General features: G+C 37.6%; 1 protein-coding gene and 1 pseudogene across 2 annotated transcripts; one reads left to right on the plus strand and one right to left on the minus strand.

Moving 5' to 3' along the window:
• Positions 1 to 3,269: 3,269 nt before the first annotated feature.
• Positions 3,270 to 11,434, minus strand: LOC103721617 (DET1- and DDB1-associated protein 1-like). 2 transcript variants are annotated; one of them, XM_088723631.1, is made up of 5 exons: positions 11,194 to 11,434; positions 7,581 to 7,731; positions 5,701 to 5,761; positions 3,713 to 3,774; positions 3,270 to 3,633 (listed from the first exon to the last, which is right to left on the minus strand). In XM_088723631.1, the coding sequence occupies exons 2-5, from the start codon at positions 7,641 to 7,643 to the stop codon at positions 3,544 to 3,546; spliced, it is 276 nt and encodes a 91-aa protein (XP_088579757.1). In that variant the 5' UTR covers positions 7,644 to 7,731; positions 11,194 to 11,434; the 3' UTR covers positions 3,270 to 3,543. The 2 variants fall into 2 exon arrangements, with proteins under 2 accessions (XP_088579757.1, XP_038982608.1); XM_039126680.3 differs by lacking the exon at positions 7,581 to 7,731 and having other exon boundaries at positions 3,409 to 3,633; positions 11,194 to 11,418.
• Positions 11,435 to 19,153: 7,719 nt separating this feature from the next.
• On the plus strand, positions 19,154 to 19,739 carry LOC120110837 (uncharacterized; annotated as a pseudogene).
• Positions 19,740 to 20,928: the final 1,189 nt, after the last annotated feature.

A 20,928-nucleotide genomic window follows, 5' to 3' on the forward strand; every position in this document is an offset into this window, starting at 1 on the left:
CTTGATGCATTGTTGTGGTTGTGCATTGCTGAAATCGTACATTTGATTCATTGTAATTTTGTGTTTGAGTGGGTTCTGTTGCCATCGGAGACCTGTATTTAGGAATTATATTTACATAATTTTTGGAGTTCTGATGGTTCCCTTAAGAAATTTGAGTGCTTCTCTTCCTATGTGAACCCCTTGGTGGAGTTCTTATTAGGGTAATCTGAAACACATATTTTTAGTTTTCATCATTGTGTCATTAGCTTGTGGGGTTTGCATAAGCCACAAACTGCAGCCTGCATCTCATTGAAGGTAGTGCAAAGCCCTGGTCGCCATTTGATGGATTTTTTTATTTCTATACTCGTGTAAGATGCGAACTCTCAAAGCAATGCTTTATTGGAAGTACTGGATCATTAATAGACTTGATAGAGGCATGTGACCATTGGCTGTTTTATTTTATTCAGTGTACTTAGGGACCAGTTTGCAACGGACACTGCAGGAGTATGTTCTGTGAGAACAAATAATAATAAGTGTATATGATCCAAGCCGTTCATTTAAGATTTGAATATATGATGGATGGATCTGATTCTATCAGCAGGCCCTGTATGTAAATTTGGCCATGTGATATAAAATGCTGGACTCACTTTCAAGTTTCTCATTTTGGAAATAGTGACCAAGGCGATGATAGAGGTGGTAGAGTGGAGCTTGTAGTGTTAGTAGCAGTGGCAACAAGAGCAATGTGGTGGTGGCGACAATCAATGTTGAAGGCATTGACAATATGGTGGCAGCGACGATAATGGGGTGGTGGTGGTGCGGCGATGGCTGTTGGGATGGTGGCGGTGGTAATGATTGTAGAGACGATGATAGCAATGGTGGAGACGATAATGGCAGTGGCAATATTAGTTGTGGTAGAGATAACGATATTGGTGGCGATGATGTGATGGAGATGGTGGCGGTGACAGTAGCATATGATTATATCAACAATAATGGTAGTAAAAAGTATATTTTCTTATTTCTAAAAATAATGAAAATAAAAATTTCTTTTTTATTTTTTAAAAAATAATAAAAATATTTTAAAAAGAAAAAATAGTACCAAATATTTTTTTTCTTGATTTTTGTGATTTTATTTTTAAATAAAAAAATTCTTTTTTTTTGAGTTCCTATTTGGATCCTAAAAGATTTTATTAACTGATATGATCTTATAGAATTATGATGAAGTGGAATGTCCTAGAGTTTGGCTTCCTTGGCGGCAACTAATTTCTAACTTTCTGCAAGTCACCTTGTGAAAGTTTCAAAAATTAAGTATCAGCCGAGTAGAGTTGTGGTCTCAATCTCTTTCAACCACTCTCCTCATGCTGGTGGCAACTTCAAATTTGTAAAGCCATAGATTGAATTCTAATTGTACCCATGTGCCAAGGCACGGGGCAAACCCCTTCCTTTTTCTATATACAAGAATGGCACCACGCAATGTGCGGAAAGAAGTGAAAATCAAAATATAATTGGATGATAATAAAAAATAATAAAAAATTAAAAATTACATAATAAATAAATAAAATATATTTAAAATATATTGATAATGTTACTATCAATATCTCACTGACAAAAAAATCAGAAATAACGGGAAAGAGAAATTGTTAAACATAATAAGTGAATGTTTGTAGTAGGATAAAAAAAAAGTGTGCTTATAGTGAGACATTCATTTTTTTTCTGATTTGATACAATATATATAAACGGTAAAAAAAATACTTGTTTTGCTAAAAAGGAAATTAACAGTATCCATTTAAAATATGCCAGGGTCGGTAAAGTTGCGGTCTCAGTTTCTTTCAACTACTTTCCTCATGCGGGTTGTAAAGTCATTGAGGGGTGGTATATTGAATTCTGATTGCACTCAGAATTGCTTTCAAATATAAAATTGCTTTCAGTTTCAGCATGTACCTCTTGTGCCACCAAGCATGGATTTTCAATGTGATACTGCTCTCCTTCTACACATGATGTTTCAGATTTGTTAGTGCATTCATATTTGTCTTCAAGCATATTCCATATTTCTTTAGCAGTCATGCAAGAAGATATGCAATTAAACTCATTCCTATCTAGTGCACAATATAGTAGGTTCATGGCTTTTGAATTTTGTTGAGCCATTTTCTCATTATGACTAGTGTTTGTGTGTGTTCCATTGACTATAATGCTCCATAAATTATAATCAACTGATTGTATAAAATACAACCCCCTTCCTATCCCCCCCCCCCCTCTCTCTCTCTCTCTCTCTCTCTCTCTCTCTCTCTCTCTCTCTCTCTATATATATATATATATATATATATATATATATATATATATATATATATATATAGGTGTTCTGCTATTCTCTCTAATTGCATATATTTTTTTCCCTTGCTTTTTTTACTTAAATGTCTTTGTTCCTTTTCTTGTTTTAAAACGAACACTCGACCTTGATTGGACAGAAAATTTAACCTTTGGCTCCCATGCTTGTATATGGTAGAGTTTTTTTTCTTTTCTTATCGATGCATGCCTCATAACCTGCAATTCATTTTGATGATGCCTTTTAAGTTCTAACCTGGATTGTTATTGATGATGGAACTTTGACAATCCCGCAGCCAGGCTCACTCCAGCGTCATATTCTAGTAAATTTGATCAAAATTTTCTTTACTCTTCTATTTCTTTTTTTACACCCCAGCTTGTGTTTGCATGATCGACCAAACTATTTACTTGGAAAACAATCGAAGAGATTGCTACCTTTCTGGCAGACCGAGCAAAACAAAAGCAGGAGGGTGGAAGAGGGGTAGGGGGGGGGGATCAGCAATTCTTTATGACAATCTCTTATTGACTGCCGGAAAATCCAGCAATTCTTTACGAGTTTGTTTTAGCCTCCGTTTAGCAAGCAACATTCATCATAAGTAAGCCTGTTTTGTTTTCTTTAGCAAGAGCAAAAAATTCAAACCCTCCGGCTGCTAAGCAGAGAGTATGACGGACAAGCTCCAATTCAGATGCAGTCACATCATTAAACCGGTACAGCCTTTTGCAGATATTCAAGATTGCAAGCCTGTATGATTCCATATGTCAATGAACCAATTTCAACTTTCACCTACATACCACTTGTTCTTAGTACTTTGCTGATTATCTGTAGACAAGAGCCCTCATTGTAGCAGGCTATAGGGATTTTCCATATGGAAATTAAATGCCAACAGCAGTATACAACCAGAAGCCCATTAAAATGCATCTTAGAAATAGAAATAAATTAAACACTGGAATGCTTTAAGATGCACAAGATATAACAAATGGGAAATCTATTTCCCTGTTTATTTATTCAGAAATTATAACTATTCACATACACCATATGCCTGCAAAACATGCAGCATCCATTAGAGAGCAATCAACACAACCCCAATAATGAGGAGCAAGACTGCTATATGATGAAGATAGCAAGGTAGCAGTAGGCACACCGGACATATGAAAGAACCTAGACCATATGATGATATGATGAAGACAGCAAGGTAGGAGTAGGCACACCAGACATATGAAAGAACCTAGACTATGTGATGAAACTTAGTAGGAACAATCTGCAAAGGCGCCTCTAGGCTGCTTGTAGCCATGATCAGGAGTCAGAAGATCTGATGCAGCTCTTTTTGGTCTCAACTGCACAGATAAAGAATGAGAAATAAGGAAACCACAGAGACAGAAATATGCTTAAAGAGTATCTAACATGCAGCCTCACCTTCTCTTCAGACTTCTGATACAATTGTCTCAAAAGGATATTTCTGGCTTCAGTTGATATTACTACAAAGAGGGGCAAAAAATGGCTGTTAAATAACAGTTATCTGCTGAATAATAAAATATGACAACAATATTATGACTCCAATTGCAGAGATCATGATGATATTCAAAGCTCTGTTTAGATACTGAAATATTGGATACTAGTTCCTCATTAAAAGACACTAAAAGTGACATAATAATCTTAAAATATTAGAGAACTCTGCAAAACATGCAAGCATACAACATAAATGGTTCCAACATATGTGATTGTTGAGGCAGGATAGCTGGATATGTATTGCTCTAGACATGATATCGAAACTTTAAGGAAGATACAGGAGATAGATACAGCCAATCATGAGACTAGCTGAGTATAACTGAGAAGTCTGCCCAACTCATTCTGCTTGACTCCACTTTCATAGGTTAGCAAACAGAAATAAATAAATAAATAAAGTTTCCAGCTGCAACAATAGCTCAAAATGCAATAAAGTTCTGACTATTAGTCCTCTGTCCAATTAGAATGTTCTTATAGTTATGTTGTTCTTATGTAACATAAAATCTCAGAGTAAATGCATCAATCGTCCATAGAAAATTTGCAAGTCAATGCATCCAAAAAAATGGGGATGATTATCCCAAATATGGATAGTGATGAGAAAACATGAGGTTCCTCTGGTCAATGTTTCTGGCTCCAAGCCTTTGTTTAGAATCTGCAATAAGCAGAGTGGCCCAGGCTTGGATGAGGATCGATATTGCTAAAAAGCCAGAACCGATCCTGATCTACATAGGAATTGCATCTGTCAATGCCTGGAAGCTATAAAGCATACTCCTACCCTTTGTCCCTTCTGTCCTAATCAGAACAACGCTGTGAAGATGGTTAAGTATTGGAAATGGGAGTAGTAACTAACTCCTAGACTGATAAAATGCTACAATTTGGATAAATGGCTATTCTCTCATTGCTAACAAGCGGAATATGCAGCTTAGGTAGCTAAATCTTTCACAAACATGCTAAAGGCATCTAGATTGAGAAATGAAAAGAGGCTATGTGTTAAATGAAAGGATGGCCTAAAGTGAAGACTGATGTGTTATGGATTCATGAGGAAAACCATAGAGCATTTGGTATTGCTTTCAGGAAAAAATATTAAAATAAAGTTCCAGATGCAGCTAAAAGGGTGAGAATCCAGGTGACAAAGACAAAAGGCTATTAAGGAAGTCCTCATCTATCTTTGCAGAGAAAGGAGGACATGTGGGCAAAGTCTGGTTCCCTGTAGATGGTTTCTTTTTCAGATGCAAATTAACTAAGACCAATATCCTGCAGGTTGTTAATGATTGAATCAGATACTTTGTTCTCAGTTTTTAAGGATGAGATGACACAATTGCATAAAAGGAAACAATCCAGCAGGCTGGCTTGACAATTGGGGTAGAGAAGCTGCGAAAGAGCTTTGGAAGGATGTTGAAGACAACTCAATTGAGCCTTTCTTATACATATGCATATACGTATACGTATATATATATATATATATATATATATATATATGCATGTATAATGTTTCCCTTTGCCAGTTCTATCTGGGAAGTGGGAAATTTGAGACAGATTTGCATCTAATGCTTGAAGCATGGATCCTTTTGAACATAAACTACTGTGGACTCATTCAATAGATTATCCACATAATTTAAAAGAGAAAGGACGCTGCAATCCAAAGAAACTCTGATTAGCATGTACCCATGCTAGACCTAACCCTCCTCCAAATCATAGGCACTTCAACCAAAACATGTGTCCCTTCTTTTGGAATCAAAGACTAAGTGCAATTAAATAATTTACACGTCATGGTGGTTGAGAAATATATGCAATTGTATGATTTTTCTATAAAGAAAAATCTGCAATCATTCTTTGCAGCAATGTCTCATAACAAGAGCCACCAATAAATATTTCCCTGAGAAGATGAGTGAAATTACCTTGATCGGGTGGTGGAAGAGTCCTGTTATGAGTAGGATGATATGTGACAGGAGTGAGTTTCTGAAAAGATTCATGAAATTGTTTCAGAAAAAAACACAAAAAGTAAATTTTTTGAACTGTTCTCAAAGTATTTAAGTCTAGCAATAAAGGTCACAGATCGATAACCCAGTATGTGAATTATGTGTACAAAAATGACTAATATCCTATTTAGTACACCCTGGATGCAATCAAACAAATCAGAATGTCCACTGTGTGGAACTACACTTGGAAACATTGCGACCAGAACATTGCTTCCATTGGTGAACATAGCATTGGATATCAGAGAACAGTAAGGCCCTAAGAAAGTCCATGGCTCTCTCTCTCTCTCTCTCTCTACTTCAGTTCAGATTATAGTTAATATGGTGTAACCAGGATGTCCTAAACAATTGATCTCTATTTTACATATATTAAATGTGTAGGGGGGAGAAAGCTCTCCTCTATCCAAAAAACATAAAAAATGCTTAAAAATCATAAAAAACCCACATGTCATGCCAGCTTCCTTCTCTTGATCATTCCTCACCTTTCTTCCTATTGAATCTAGCGTTCTAGTAGATTCAGTTAATGAAGCACCCCTCATTTCTCTCCCCTATCTCCTCCTTAATTCTCTCTCTCTTTTGTCCAACTGGTGACCTCCCCTCTTCTCTCTTAAGAAAATTGAAGTTTTCTTTAAACATTACCCACTTCCTTAATATATCCATACTCACTCCTTCAGTAACTTCTTTTCTTCTTTCTAATATATAAAATAAAAGAAAAAAATAATGTGGACCCCTCTCTCCCTCTCTTCCCATGATCAACACTGCCATTCGAGTTTTGACCTCTGATCTTATTACTTTTTTCTATTATGATAAAAAATGTTGGAGGTGCAATTCAATACCATTTAATAAATTATCAAATATAAATACTATTTAATCTAATTTAAACTGTAATAATCAAATCCCAATCTTTTATTGAGTTTTTTAAAAGTTCTTTCAAAGTCATTTGGAATTTTTTTATAAAAATTAGATATATGTTTTTTTAAAAAAAATTTATATATTCTAGATATATATTCTCACTTATGCCGACAAAGTCTTTACTCTTTTAAACTTCATTTTTGTTTACTCTATCGGCCAATGCTTTTATTATTATTATTATTTTATTTATGCTTAACACTTCAAATATCACAAGATTTTTTATTTTATTTGTTCTCTTATTTTTGATTCAATTTTTGTTAACGTTGTTGTCATCACAATTATTATTTTCTGTTGGATTTTTTTCCACATAATGGGGGCATTTTGCTTGTATCTAATTAATGCTCAGCCTGATCCATGAAACCGGGAATTTAGTCATCAAAAGTGAATTACATGTTCTGAATAAACTCCTATTGCTGTCCATTACATCATATTTGCTTATACATAGTGTCCAAGTACACTTCGAGCTATTCTAGGATCAAACGCATTTATATGAACTCCCATCATCGTGTCCATCAAGATGACAGTGTTGCCCCACTTTGTCATATTTAAAATGATGATTCTAAGTGCTTTAAAAATTTCTAATAACACAGTACTTGATGCTCAAAACAGACACATTAAACTTAATAATAACTTAGTGGGAGAAAATGAACTTTTACCTCAAACAATTGCCTTCAAAAGACCAAGTTACCGATGTTCTTACAAAAGGAAACAAGTCACGCCCAACACTAAGCAATATCATTTACTTATATGAAATCCTCCATCGGCTATGTCACTCATTGAACCAAAGGACAGTATAATGTAATGAAACTAAAGGGCGATATAATTTTTTACATAATGAATGTGCATGTAGACGGTCAATGCAAGAATAATCAGCTTAAACCATAACATACTTCCTTCACATGACAGATGGACCATCTGCTTATTTCTACTGTTGCTAATTCCGGAGTCTCCATTGGCAACTGAATTGATGGTTATCATGAGCAGACTTCATCTACTATCTTGTTGTCACTACTTTTGCTGAAAGATCTAGGTTGGGAACTCCTGTGTGGAAAAAAAGATGCTTCAGTAGGACTTTATGGAGTCTGTCCACCATGTGTCTTGTAAATTAGATCCTTTCAGTTTCTGAATCGGTAATAGCAGATTATTTTCATGTACCTCTGACTCATCATGCCTCAGTACTACTACATGCAATTCGGCCAATATCTACACCTCTACTTTAAATGTAACATTGCTTTTCTCTATGTTGCTCATGTTTTGCTTCTCTAGGTGCATATAGATTATCTTGAATTTTTTATTCAACAACATCTCATAATTCACCCCCTAAAACAGCCAAGACAGCTAAAATTTTGGCTGGTAATCTAGATGACGAATAGCTAATTTAACACTTCTAATTCATAGACCATTCTTATCTAATAACTGAATTAAACTAATCTCCTACACCAACCATTCCTATTAAACACTATCTTTTGCATTGCTATAAGAGGTGATATTAGCCATAGGTGTCTACGTTTCTCAAGGAATTTCAATGAAGAAACTTCAAATATCTTACATGGACTGCATTGATATCTTATAGTTGTGTCCATAAACATGCAAAGATGTACAATTGTGAACAGTTAGTTGGGCCTATTGTTCTTTAATTTGATAAAATTATTAAACCCTTTGCAAAATGTTGAGTTAGACTTAATGACTTTCACATAGAAGTGATAAATTGACATGTATGGTGATGACATCATAGTTGGATGGTTTGGTACCAAGGAATATGATGAAGGGTTCAAGCATCCAAGATATCAGGAGAACCCGATTAATAATCCTCTGGTGTTACTATAATTTTTTTTTTCCAAATTTGTTCTCACAACTCAAACCAGACAAGCATAGGTCTTCAGTCCTCTCCTTATTCTAGACCCTCTATTATGAATTCAAGCAACTCTCATTATGAAGACTCCTTGGATTTCTTTTGTCCATACACATACCATCACATTTGGGTCTCCATCATTTTATCATTAATCATGCAACCATCACACCACCTTTAAATTACTGTCATCCAGACACTTCAAAATCTGTTTTTTTTTCTTGTGTCTGGTTGCTTGAACACCTAGATTCTTCATGACGCTCCTTGACATTTCAAATCAATAGACCATGATGTTGTAGTGGTTACATTTTTTTGACACTTATACCTATAAATTTTCAAGCCTAACATAAAATTCAACAAAGATTTTATCAGTACTATATAATTACAGATAAATCCATCCAAGAAATTATTCATTATATGCATGCATCTATACATATTTATAGATGCATATATATATATATATATATATATATATATGGATATGTCCTCGTGTCCGGATTTTTGAAGGTTCCTCTGTGAAACTCTTCTGGATACTGCAACACTTGACACCCATGTCGAGCGTCCAAGTAAAATTTAATTTAATATACCTATTTATCAATTTATCATCCTAGACTATGGGATGCCCATAAATAGCTAGATAGTTTCCAACCATTCTGATTAGAAAAAGAAGATCTCTCCCCAAATATATAATATCTGAAGTACACTTTCTTTAGCAAAATTTGCCACATCTATGTTGATAATGATATCATGCAGCTATTTAATTCCTGGATGATTACAAATGTGGTTGAATGGCATAGAAGAAGATGAAGTAATCTTCCACCTAACTAGCATAGCTGAGTTAGAATTGCCCTTGACTGGCTTTGCTGACTGATTAGAAGAATTTATAAACAGAGGCAAGATAACTATTGGCAAAGAAATAGACAGTGGATCAAGAGTCAAAGTGAAAAGAAGGCACATAAAGCATTGCCTCAAATGCTTAATTTCTATCCCAAAATACTAATGCCATGATAATATTGCCCTACAATATATTTCCATTTACCATTTGAGTTCACTCAGTCGGTCAATCATTCGATTGAAACTTCACCAAGTTTGTTTACGACAGACTTCATACCAGGGATGGTTGTCTTCTCCTTCTTATTCATTCAGTCAATGGGTCAGTCATGAATGCCTGATGCTGAAACTCACAAATGATGGAGATTTTCTCTTTTTCCCCCTTTGGAGGCTGACTTTTCTTGTTTTCAACTTGTTAAATATATGAGCACTTCCATTATATTCATATTACTTATACAATCTACTTCAAATTACTCACTCTACCCTTTAATCATTATTTTATTTTACAAAACTTTCATTATAAGATAGATCCAGAACATGTTGGCATAATTTCCTGACAGTGCCACCGAATCTGTTATGAATTTGCAGCCACCAAGATATGCCAGGTAGATTGATGTCAAAGCTACTTGAAAACTTAGCATTTTTCAAGTTCTGTGATGTGTGACTAATCTACACAATGTTCAGAAAAAGCTTCAAAATTAATTTGAATTTTGTGAAACTGATAAGTTAGCAAAGGTTTTTGTTTGCCAAGATCTCGGCCATCTCAGAGGACTTCTGATACCGCGAAGGACTGAGATCAGTTTATCTCAGCTGAAATAGGAATTAGGGAGAAAAGGAAAAGGAAAAGAAAAAGATTTTTCAAACCTTGACCAATACTATAGGAACGGAGATTTCTTATATCCTGGGTGGAATAGTAAACTGAGAGTCACTTTTTTTACGCAAATAATTTCATTATTTAATAAGTAAAATATTAATTTAAGATTCTAAAAATCTGATTAGAAAATCAGCTGATATTTTGATATCACATCGGTTGATATATTAATATTTTTCGGTTTATATTGGTGAATATGATAGGGGCCAAGATAAAGGGTACATCAGTTGTTGAATGTTTGATACCGATACAAACTGTATCTTGGTGAGATACCTGCCGAGATGAAAACCTTGCAAGTTAGCAAACTGGAATGCAGGACCCATGTGGTTAAGGATGCAAACGAACAACATTAGGCCTTTTAAAGGGGAAATCTTCCGTGTTTCAGCCAAACCAATACATTTTAGCTGAAACAAATTGGTTTCAAGTCAAGATTGAGCTGAAAAACAACCCTACCATCAGGTTTCGGCCGCAATTAGCCAATTCTAATCTAGGTTAGGCCAGTTTTTATAGATGCACACCTAAATTTACCATGAATGCTAATTCCATTCATTATTTGATTTTCTAGTATATTTGGGATCATTTCTTCATTTCTTTAAATATATTTCAGTAATTAACATTCATTTTAGATGCCCAGGACGCAGCTTTTGATAAACCTTCCAAGAACTCATAAAATTTCTATCTACGATTCAATCTAAACCCAAGAGGAAAACTTCCTCAATGGAATCATAATCGGTTTAAGACTGACCTTCACGGCCAGCTACAAGGGTTTATAGCAGAACCACACAAGATTTGCCAAAAAGGTTCCAAAAAAAAAAGAGAAGAAATCAAGAAAGCAATCAATGTTTTAGATAAAAAACTGATAACAATAATAAGAATTTGAACAGCCACAGCAATCATCACAGAAGGGTGACGGAGGGAAACAATCCGGATCAAATAGAGAGAAAGGACTTACGGAAGGCTGGGCGGAAGGATCGGCGGGTCGGAGTTGGCTGAAGTTGTGAGGATCGTAGGAGGGCCAGTCCCCGAGCAAAGACCCCATTTACTGGTTTTTCCGGCCGCACCCTTTCACTTCGCTCCGACGATCCAAGGCTTGTTGGGTATTTATAGATGTGGATGGCTATAAGAAGAGAAACAAGGTGCTCTCCCTCTCCCTCTCCCTCTCCCTCGTTTTCCTCCTTGCCTCTTGCCCACACGGGAGAAAGGTACACACTCTCTAAACACTCTTATATTGGACGATGTGCTAACTCCGTAAAGGGAGAGGAAGAGCAGTGAGAGAACGAAGTATACGGGACCAAGGGCGGGAGGGCGGGCGATGACCCGCGGCGATAACGGGCTGTGGACTAGATGACCCCGCGGCCATAACGGGGTCATCTTATATTAGACGACGTGTGAACTCCGTTAAAGGGAGAGGAAGAGCAGTGAGAGAACGAACCATACGAGACCAAGGGCGGAGGGCGGGTTATGACCCGCCACGACAATAGGCTGCACACTCGATAGCCTCGTATATGATTGGAAGGGCGGATTATGATCTGTGGCGATAATGGACTTCAGACTCGGTAGCCTTGTATATAGTTGGAAGAGCGAATTATGATCCGCGGCAATAATGGGCTGCAGACTCGATAGCCTCGTATATAGTTGGGTGGGTGGGTTATGACCTATGGCGATAATGGGCTGTGGACTTAATAGTCTTGTATATGATTAAGCACTTTACGGTATCTGTAGGTTATAAAAAGAGAGCTATTTAGGATGCTACACAATTTATTTTTTTCTAATTTTATTAAATGTGTTCTTACTAAATCTATATGAACCATTTGCTTTAGCCAAAAAAAAAAAAAAAAAAGAAGCGGGTTTCATACTTTTACTAGACTGATTTACTAATATGACATTTTAATTAGGATTCAAAGGGACTGTTGATCTTTTGCACCCATTTGCTACGCGTGCCTCTTCACTCATGTTACGTTAGCGAATCGATGGATGTCATTTTGCGCGTCCTAAATTGGGTGTGAAACTATGCAGGTCCCTCTGTTTAACTTCCCATGGGTTCGCACTCTGCATTGGCCGCGACGGCCTTCGGCCGATTTTTAACAGTCTTACTGGCGTGCATGCCTTTTTACCGTTACGTTACCCGGTTTCTGTACGTTTTAGGAACCACTATCTAGTTGCTTTCTTTAGTTTCCTCCATTCATGATTTAATGGTGTGTACTGCCTTGGATTCTTTCTGCAAGGGCACCCTGCGTGGCTTTAGTCATGTGATCATCCTGTGTCTCGTCTGCCAAAGAGTAGATAATAGAGGCTCTACGTACTCCAGCGTTTTGTAAAGTTTCTCTGAGAAATCTTTCTAGTATATGATTAGTTCATGTTTGCTCATAAATGTCAAGCTAATTACTCGTGAAAGTTACTGTAAATTCACTTTTTTAAAAAAAATTAGAACATTTTTGAGTTAATACTCCCACCACTATCTAGTTTTGCTTCCTTTAGTTTTTGTCTCCATTCATGAGTTAATGGTGTGTATTTTCTTGGATTCTTTCTGCAAGGGCAGCCCGTGTGGCTTCAGTCATATGATGATCCTGTGTCTCTTCTGCGAAAGAGTAGATCACAGAGGAGGCTGGTTCTTTGAACAGTGTGAGAAACTACTGGCAGTGTCCTACTTTCCCTGCCTTCGCATTAGTATTTTACAGTAGAGTGTCTTCTTGGTTCCAACTATTATATTCACTCTTGCCGTATGCATAAAGCTTGCCTAACTCTTAGAAGAAGCCAGAACTGGAGACAGGCAGGGCTGTCAAAGGATCCTGGCAGCCTGAAGACCCAATCAGAAAACTGGTCTCGGATCACATTCTTTTAGGCCCTGAAGCGACCAAACAATGTTTTGTAACCCCTATGAAATATTCATCTTATCACACTATGCAATATAACTATTGATTTGCTGCCTCCGTATATATTTTATCTGTTGAAATATCAGTCCATTTTTTAACGTCTTCGCCATTTTTTATGTTTCTCATGACAATTTAATTGTACTTCATCGAAAATGGGAATAAGGAAAGCGTGGATTCTAAATCTTGTTTCAGGATGTTTCGTTCGAATCTGCAAGTATGACAATTGTAGAATCACCATCTCCATGGGCGTCATGATTCTGTTTAATTCCAAGTTTTTAACGAATAATTTTGTTTATACTCTTGGGAATTTGCGGTAACATAGCATAAGCAAAGATTGTTGCTCGAGAATATCACAATCATCAGTATGATCATCATTGTCATTCAAGATTCATCAACACTGCAAAATCATAAACATCAGTTTGATTGCCTTGTAAACCTTATTCCAACTTTCTGAAGTATATCACGTCTTATTAATTTGGTGCTCAACTGTTGAAGCTCACCCAACTGTACATATGGATCCAATATATACAGCCATATCAACATGCATTTTGTTGTCATGCCACAAGGATATAACTGAAATATAAATTTCAATATTGATTATTGGTAAAGAGAGTACACATATGGGTTGGATATAAACACGAATGATATCTCGTGGCACTGAAGTGAAGCAAGATGGTATTATGCCCATCCTTCCCTTCAACAAGGAATCATATCAAGTGTAAGAAATTAAGTACATTTGGATATCACTAATAACTATATCTAATACATTTTGGAAGGGCTAGAGTGGCGAGAGTGGTCCACAAGGGTCTGGTAATCCTTCTAGATCATTATCTGCCATTAAGAATTGTGAAATACTAACACATCTGTCATAAAAATGTCGATCAGAAAGTAATAGCCCGATCCAACAAGATATGGATATTTAGAAATCTTGGGGTGGTTAGATTTTCTTGAACTTAATTTCAGATTGTGCATTTTATCTGCATGGATACATGCATTTTACTTGAATTCCAAAGGCTCGGCTACTATTATCTGTATCAAAAGCATACATATATTTATTTTGGATTCTAAATTTAACAAGATACATTGGTTAAGATCTGTGTGAAAAACTTTAACATCTGGTATGGAAGTTAACACCTGACACTCTTCAACTTCACTGGCAGTGTTCATGTTTCGATAAAATCAGAAACGTTTATTGATAATTACATCTCTGCTATCCTTCATCAAAATTATACCACGCCAAGTGAGCGCATGTGGCTTCCATTCCCTGATAGCAATGTTTACGGCATTCTTTCAGGAGCAACAGTTGATTTGCCAGCGTTACCATAGTCCATCTTTTTAAGCCTTGCATGTGATGTTGCTTTTTGAAACAGTTGGGGTGACAAGAAATTAGGCCAATCAGAGTTCCGAACTTTTCTTTGGGCAGGACCTTGTGCTCCATTAAAGTCTGTTCACCATCAAAGTGCTGCAGCTGAATGGACCTTAAAGGGGAACTCCTAAGATCCTCAATTTGCTGGGAGAAAAACAAAAGGCTTTCTAGAAACCCCTTGGACTAAGTTGTTTTACTACTAATATTGTGCGCACAATCTCGCACAACCCTACATGCACTAGTTTCATCTTCTAATATTCAAGCTGATTAAGTGCTAAGTCTTTCTAATGAGTAATTATCATAGCACTTTGTATTTTCTAAATGGGGAGGGCATTTATACTAAATGGTGGTAGTTTTAGTGTGTGAGCATGTGGTTTGATCTGGCTTCACAATACAATGCAAATTTTTTGTGGTGATTCAGTCCATCAGAGAGCAAGAATTCCAGAATTCGATCTCAAAGGCATTAGTTTTTTGAGTAATACACAAGATTTGAATCCTTGACCGCCATATGCCAACTAACTGTACTAACAGTCGTTGGCCGGTCATGGAGGCATCGGTTAGTGTGTTTTACTTACTTTAATGTAATTTGGAAGTAGTTTGTTGTAATGTGATGCAAGTTGAGTGCAGTTTGGTACCAACTGATTTAGATCATCACTCTCAACTTGGAAAAAAAGAAATAAAAATCGTTGCCAAGGTATAGTCTCCATGAAGTCGAGCGTCTACAAGATACAAAGTGGACAACTAGTTCTTCATGCAGCTTGCTCCCAATGAAACTTGGCCACCCATCACAAGCACCAGCTTATATATGAGTTACATACGCATATATATGCAGGAATTTTCATTTCATTAAAAAACATGACTTGTTCTCAAAAAAAAAAAGCATTAAATTTTTATTTGAAAGTAAAATATTCCAGGTTGATGAAGATGTTTTTTTACAACTGCATCTGATGGATTTGACACCTGTTACTAATGCAACCTAATTGAAGCAAAAGTGACTCCATTTAGAAGTCCCGGAGCATGGCATTTAAGCTTGACGTGTGGAGTCTCAAAGTTTTCCTTATGTTGTTGCCACAAAATTGCTCTTTAACGTGAGCTTACATTCAGGCAAGAGGTTTTGGGTTCAAAAAGAAGATGGATGTGCTTCATGTTACATGCAGCTCAAATATATCTTTCCCTTTAATGATTCTAAAACCTTAATATATCTTGTAGATGTCGCAGCGAGAAATTCTTTCTACAAGTATTAACAGTGTTTGTGATTAAAGCATTTCTAAATGATGCGATAGAATGCATTTTGGATTAAAGAGGTCTGTATTGATTACGTTTAAACGACCGGTAGTGAGTAACTGGCACCTGCCACTAAAAAATCCATCCCGACAACTATTATTTCATCATTGATACATACATTATACACTATGATTTGTATGAGACTGTAAAACAGACTCTAGGTTATGCTAGGATCAAATTCACATGAAGCATACATAGCATGTACGCATTTTTGGAGGTGGCAATCCACAGCCTGCCAATCCAATACGAACCCAATCAATCTGCAATAAACCAATTTGGATTTGATATAAGTGGGTTTAGATTTAAAGTTGCAACCTGTTAAAGATCGAGCTAAGTCCTGCAATTGCAATTCCAGTATAATCTATGGACAACCTATTATTAAATAGTTCAGACTCAAATTTTGATTTCTTTTTCCTATAAAATCTGTCTGCAACCCGAACCAAACCCAAGCTGACCCAGTCCATTACCACCTCTGCGTAGATCTAGATCGCCTAATGGAGGACTAGAAACAGTCAATATCCTGGCCCCGTTCTCGAAGTCTTTGTGTTTTGTTTTATTTTTGACCACCAAGCGTTCAAAAAGGTGGCGTCGCGTGCCAAGTACGTCTCTCCATATTGGTCTCAAGATTTCGGAAGCCAAGCCGGCCAGCTTCAAAGCAGCGAGTGCGAGCCACCAAATGTACGGCACCACATGCTTCGCCGCGCGGTGGGACCCTTTGCGGTCCAACCTTCCCGAAGGTGGTGCGGGCCCGCCGGCAGCTCCCTCTCTTTCCCTCCATCCTCCTCGCTCCGTCGCAGTCAAAAGCCAGGATAAAACGATAAAACAAGGAAATAACACATATAAAGTATTCGATCAAAATCCCAGGAAGAGGCTTTGGCTCTCCAGCGTAGGACAAATGACCGAAGAGAAGACAGCTAGGGATGCGAGGGGCCCCTTGAATGGACAGGGAAAGCCCGGAAGGGAGGATCTAGAAGAAGATTACGAGTACTAGAACTAAAGGGAGGAAGATACGCTGAAATGAATGCGTGTTCCCTGCTTTTGGCTCTTTCTGGTCACCTGCACTGTGGTGGGGCAGGGCAAGCCTTGACTCCTCGACCAAGTTAACCCCTCTCGATCATACGCAGCACCTGGCTCGACAAGCGTGATATGATCCATGGCTCTCGTACTGGTCATCATGCTTAAGTTTCAAACATGTTTCTGGATGATTTGAATGATAGGTGATGCATGATGGTTTCATCCCTTCGAAGTTGGAAAAAAAAGATAAAATTCAGAAAAATTTGTAGGGTAACAACATGAATCCTATGCTTATCTTTTCTTTTCAGAAGTACGGTGGAACTGCCAACTTCTAGCTCAAATGCAGAACCTCTACATGGTGGTATATGCATCAAGGAGAGAGAGAATGCCAACTAACTAAAGTACTAATGATGGAGATGTGATTTATATTTATTTTTTTTTTGCTAAAATGGCAATATCATACTGTACGGATGTAGTCAAAAAAATCAAAAAGCAATAGGATCGGTTAATGCTAGAACTATAAATTGTTACAGGAGGCCCGGGAGGAACTTCAAACTTGGGATACATCGCCGAGAGCAGTAGGCAACTCTGCCTTTTTAAAGGTGGTCCCTAAAATAGTTGGCAACAAAAGAAGCCATCCAATTTGCAGCTCCATTGACCTCTCTGAACACATGTTTCGCCTGAAACACCATCCCACCACAAACCATGGTCCAAATATCTCTTAGCAACGGATAGTAATCGTTGACCTCCTCCTTTCGAAATCTGCAGAATCCAGCCAATGACCATAGTAGAATCCTTTTGCTTCATGTTCAGACTTGCATGATGATCTGGAAGAATATATAAATCATTAGGCCTTGGTGTGCATGGTATAAGCTTATTTCTGTGCAGGTTTTGTATGACTAATGGTGACATATGTGACAACTGGCATAGATTTCTCTTAATATATGTAGTTTTCACCAAATTAATCTTGTAAAATTGGGCAGCTTTATTTATTTATTTTTGAGGAAAGTATTGGTCAAGGGCCAATCATTTGTGCCTAATGAAATTTTTGGGGCTAGAGAACATTATGTGCCATTGTAGTAGGCACACTTTTGAAATCCAAGACTTCAAATTATTTCATTTCTATGCTAAAATGGCATTGTCCATATAATGTATTATTCTAAATGAGTACCATATTCTAAAAATGCCTCGGGACGAAAAATTATTTGTTTCGGATATTTCTCGCTAGTGCATCTAGAAGGTTGTGGATTCAAAAATAAACAATTTTAGTAGCATGAAAAGATGCTCTGGAATATTGATAGCAGGGTCTATATCAATAATATTTTAAGTAAAAGGAGAAGGTGAAAGGAAAAAATAAGACAATGGACATTTCATTACTTCAACCTTCAAAAGTCTTTGATTTGGTCCATCCAACTAATTTGATTGTTTGAATAGGATAGGCAGCCCCCAAGGCATTGAATATTCATAGAAAAATTAGGAAAATAAAATATAAAATATGAGTTATAACTCGTAGGCTTTACTTAAAAAAAGGAAAAAAAACAAAATAGTTAGATGTTGCTACCCTCTCCACTATATCCCAATTGCTCTTAAGAAGTAAACTTATATTAGAAAGCCAGAATCCTAATTTAATCCTAACTACATAGAGATTCATTTAGATATAAAAACAAATATTCCTAGCCTTCCAATGTATTCATGCTTTTGCATGTATCAATTATGATTACCAGTAAATTGACATCCCCTGAGCATATTCGCACAATTAATACCATTCATAAATAGGAAACCGGCAGATCACATAATTTTGTTCTTCTCAATGTTATTAATGATATATACCATAATAAAAAGTGCAGATCTTCTATGCATATAACTCATTACTAAGTTTCAATTATAGATTTTTATAAAATAATCGATGTATATGCTAGTACTTTGTTCACAAAGCATATTAAACAGGTCAACTCAAACCGAAGGAAGACGGCAGGATGGGCTGAGTATACATAAGGATTTTTGGACCGATTCTGGCGCTGAATAAAGACCACCGAACGACTAGTTCGTCAACATTAGAGCACTGAATTCCATCAACCACCTCAGTAAGTTTCATGGAACAAAGTATGGTGTCAATTAGTTGTTTGCTGTTTGTAATGATGCTCCAATATATCTTCGCAAACCAATGGATCCCACTTGAAGAGATTAAAGCTTCCAGATCAAGTCCCATTCAGGACCGGTCAATTCCCTAAATCCGTGTTGTGCGTGAGCCATCAGTTGTTCTCCACCAACTTGACCATCGCACCACAACTTCCTACCATGTGTTTGACTCACACCAAGAAGCTAGCCTCTCGATGCTGAACCATTGCTTCCGTTATATAACAGAGGAAGCCAACAAGGTCCCTAGGAGAAAACCAACAGCGAGTCTCTTATTGTTCCACCTCTCCCTTGTTCTCCTGAGCCTTATCTTCTGTTCTAGGACATGCTTAAGGCCAACTCGGAGGGCACAGCTGCAAGCGCAGCGGCTCTCTGGTTCCCAGGGAGAAAGATGGAGGGCTTTGGGGTGGCTCCTCTATCGGCGAGGGCGCGGGAGATAGCCAAGGGTCGAGAAGAGCTCCTCAGGCTCCTGCGAGACCTCCCGGAGTCGGAGTACGAGCTCTCGCTCACCGACCTCGTCGAGAAAGGATCGGCTGCCGGCAACTCAGCTGCGGAGGAGAAGAAGACTTCCCCAGAAGGAGAAACCAACCGAGCGTCATCAGCTGTTAAGGAGAGAAAGAAGCGGAGGAGCAGCAGGGGCAGTTGCGGCAGCAGCAGCGATGGAGTGCTCTTGAATTTTTACGTGCCGAGTTCCCTGACCCGGAGCCTCACCGCGCCACGGTCAAGCCGGGCGAGCCGGGGGGTGGCTCACAGGGACGTCACAGACTGCGGCAAGAGGTAACGTTCAATGATATTTTAAGTGATGGCATCGTCACCTTTTCTTAATTTTTGATGCTCATATTATTCGCAATCGTCGGATTATTTGGGGCGAGATTTAAACTAAAATTTTCATTTTTTTTCCTGTTAATAATATAAATTTTTGGGTGCTCGAAATCAGTTGGATGAGATCGAAACCCTGTGGTTATGGTCATTTATTTCATAAATTAATAGGAGCATCAGATCTCTCCAACCATAGATGGAGTGGGTGGAAGAGTGGATGGTCATCCTCAACATCCTCATGTGGTCTCAGTCTAAAGATATAAAATTCTCCCTGGTTAGGAAAGGTTGGTTGGAGTTTGGGCACCAAACCTGTTGCTAAAAGTTAATCATATAAAAATTATGATTTTTTTAAGTAAATAACATACTTATTTGTTACTGCTCAGGAAGTAGGAACCTCTTCCATGAAAAATTAGCTACCAACCATCCGACTTAACTGATGCTGCTACAGTTGCTAATCATATATTTCATATTAATGGTGGCAGGACATCCATCTCCAAACAATTCTTTTTGAGATTAGGAAAGCCTCATCCCTACTTGCTACTCTATACTTATCTTACCTCTCAAGACTCAAGAGTAGATGCTAATTGGAACAAACCGCTGCCTCCAAGTGGCAATAGGTCATACCATCCAGTTACGGTATCCATATCAAACAATTGAGAAAGACATCTATTTGAGTACTCTTATATGCATATTAAAACATACATGTGGCTGATAAGGCAGCATCTATCTATCCAAGTTTTGTTAAAAAACTAGTATGGAGTTGTTAATATCACTAAGCAAGCCTTGTGAGTTGTGATGTAAGTGTGGTACCGACCAAAAACTGATAACAATTTGAAACTGTGATGGTTGGTGAAACATACCAGTTTCTTGTGCTATTTTATGATCAACTGGCTAGCCTCGTTACTACTTAATCACCATGTGAATAACTAGATGAAGCTATTTTGGTTGGCTCTTCCAGGGACAGGGAACCCGCCATGTTCGGATGTTGGCCAGCTTTTTGGGAGAGAGGGCGAGGGAAGTCCAGGCGACCGGTGCTGGAAAGAAGATGAGAGGAAATGCCATTGGGTTCCTTCATGCTTTTGCCCTCCGAGCTCTGTTTACCTGAGCTGTGTTTGATCATATGGGGGCTTTAGTTGGGCTGGAATTTAACCAGGCCATGACTTGACCTTTCATGGCCATCTATGTTTGTCCATCT

Source organism: Phoenix dactylifera, chromosome 6 (assembly GCF_051530095.1).
Source record: "Phoenix dactylifera cultivar Ajwa chromosome 6, Ajwa_hap1_PhDact_Kaust_v1.1, whole genome shotgun sequence".
In the NCBI taxonomy this organism is placed as follows: Eukaryota; Viridiplantae; Streptophyta; class Magnoliopsida; order Arecales; family Arecaceae; genus Phoenix; species Phoenix dactylifera.

What these genes read in the sequence shown, in the direction of transcription:
- LOC103721617 (XM_039126680.3), bottom strand. Translation starts at nt 11,280, where the DNA reads ATGGGGTCTTTGCTCGGGGACTGGCCCTCCTACGATCCTCACAACTTC. An exon ending in TCTTCCACCACCCGATCAAG is followed by an intron (nt 3,775 to 5,700) that starts GTAATTTCACTC and finishes CCCTCTTTGTAG; the next exon opens with TAATATCAACTGAAGCCAGA. An exon ending in ATCAGAAGTCTGAAGAGAAG is followed by an intron (nt 3,634 to 3,712) that starts GTGAGGCTGCAT and finishes TTATCTGTGCAG; the next exon opens with TTGAGACCAAAAAGAGCTGC.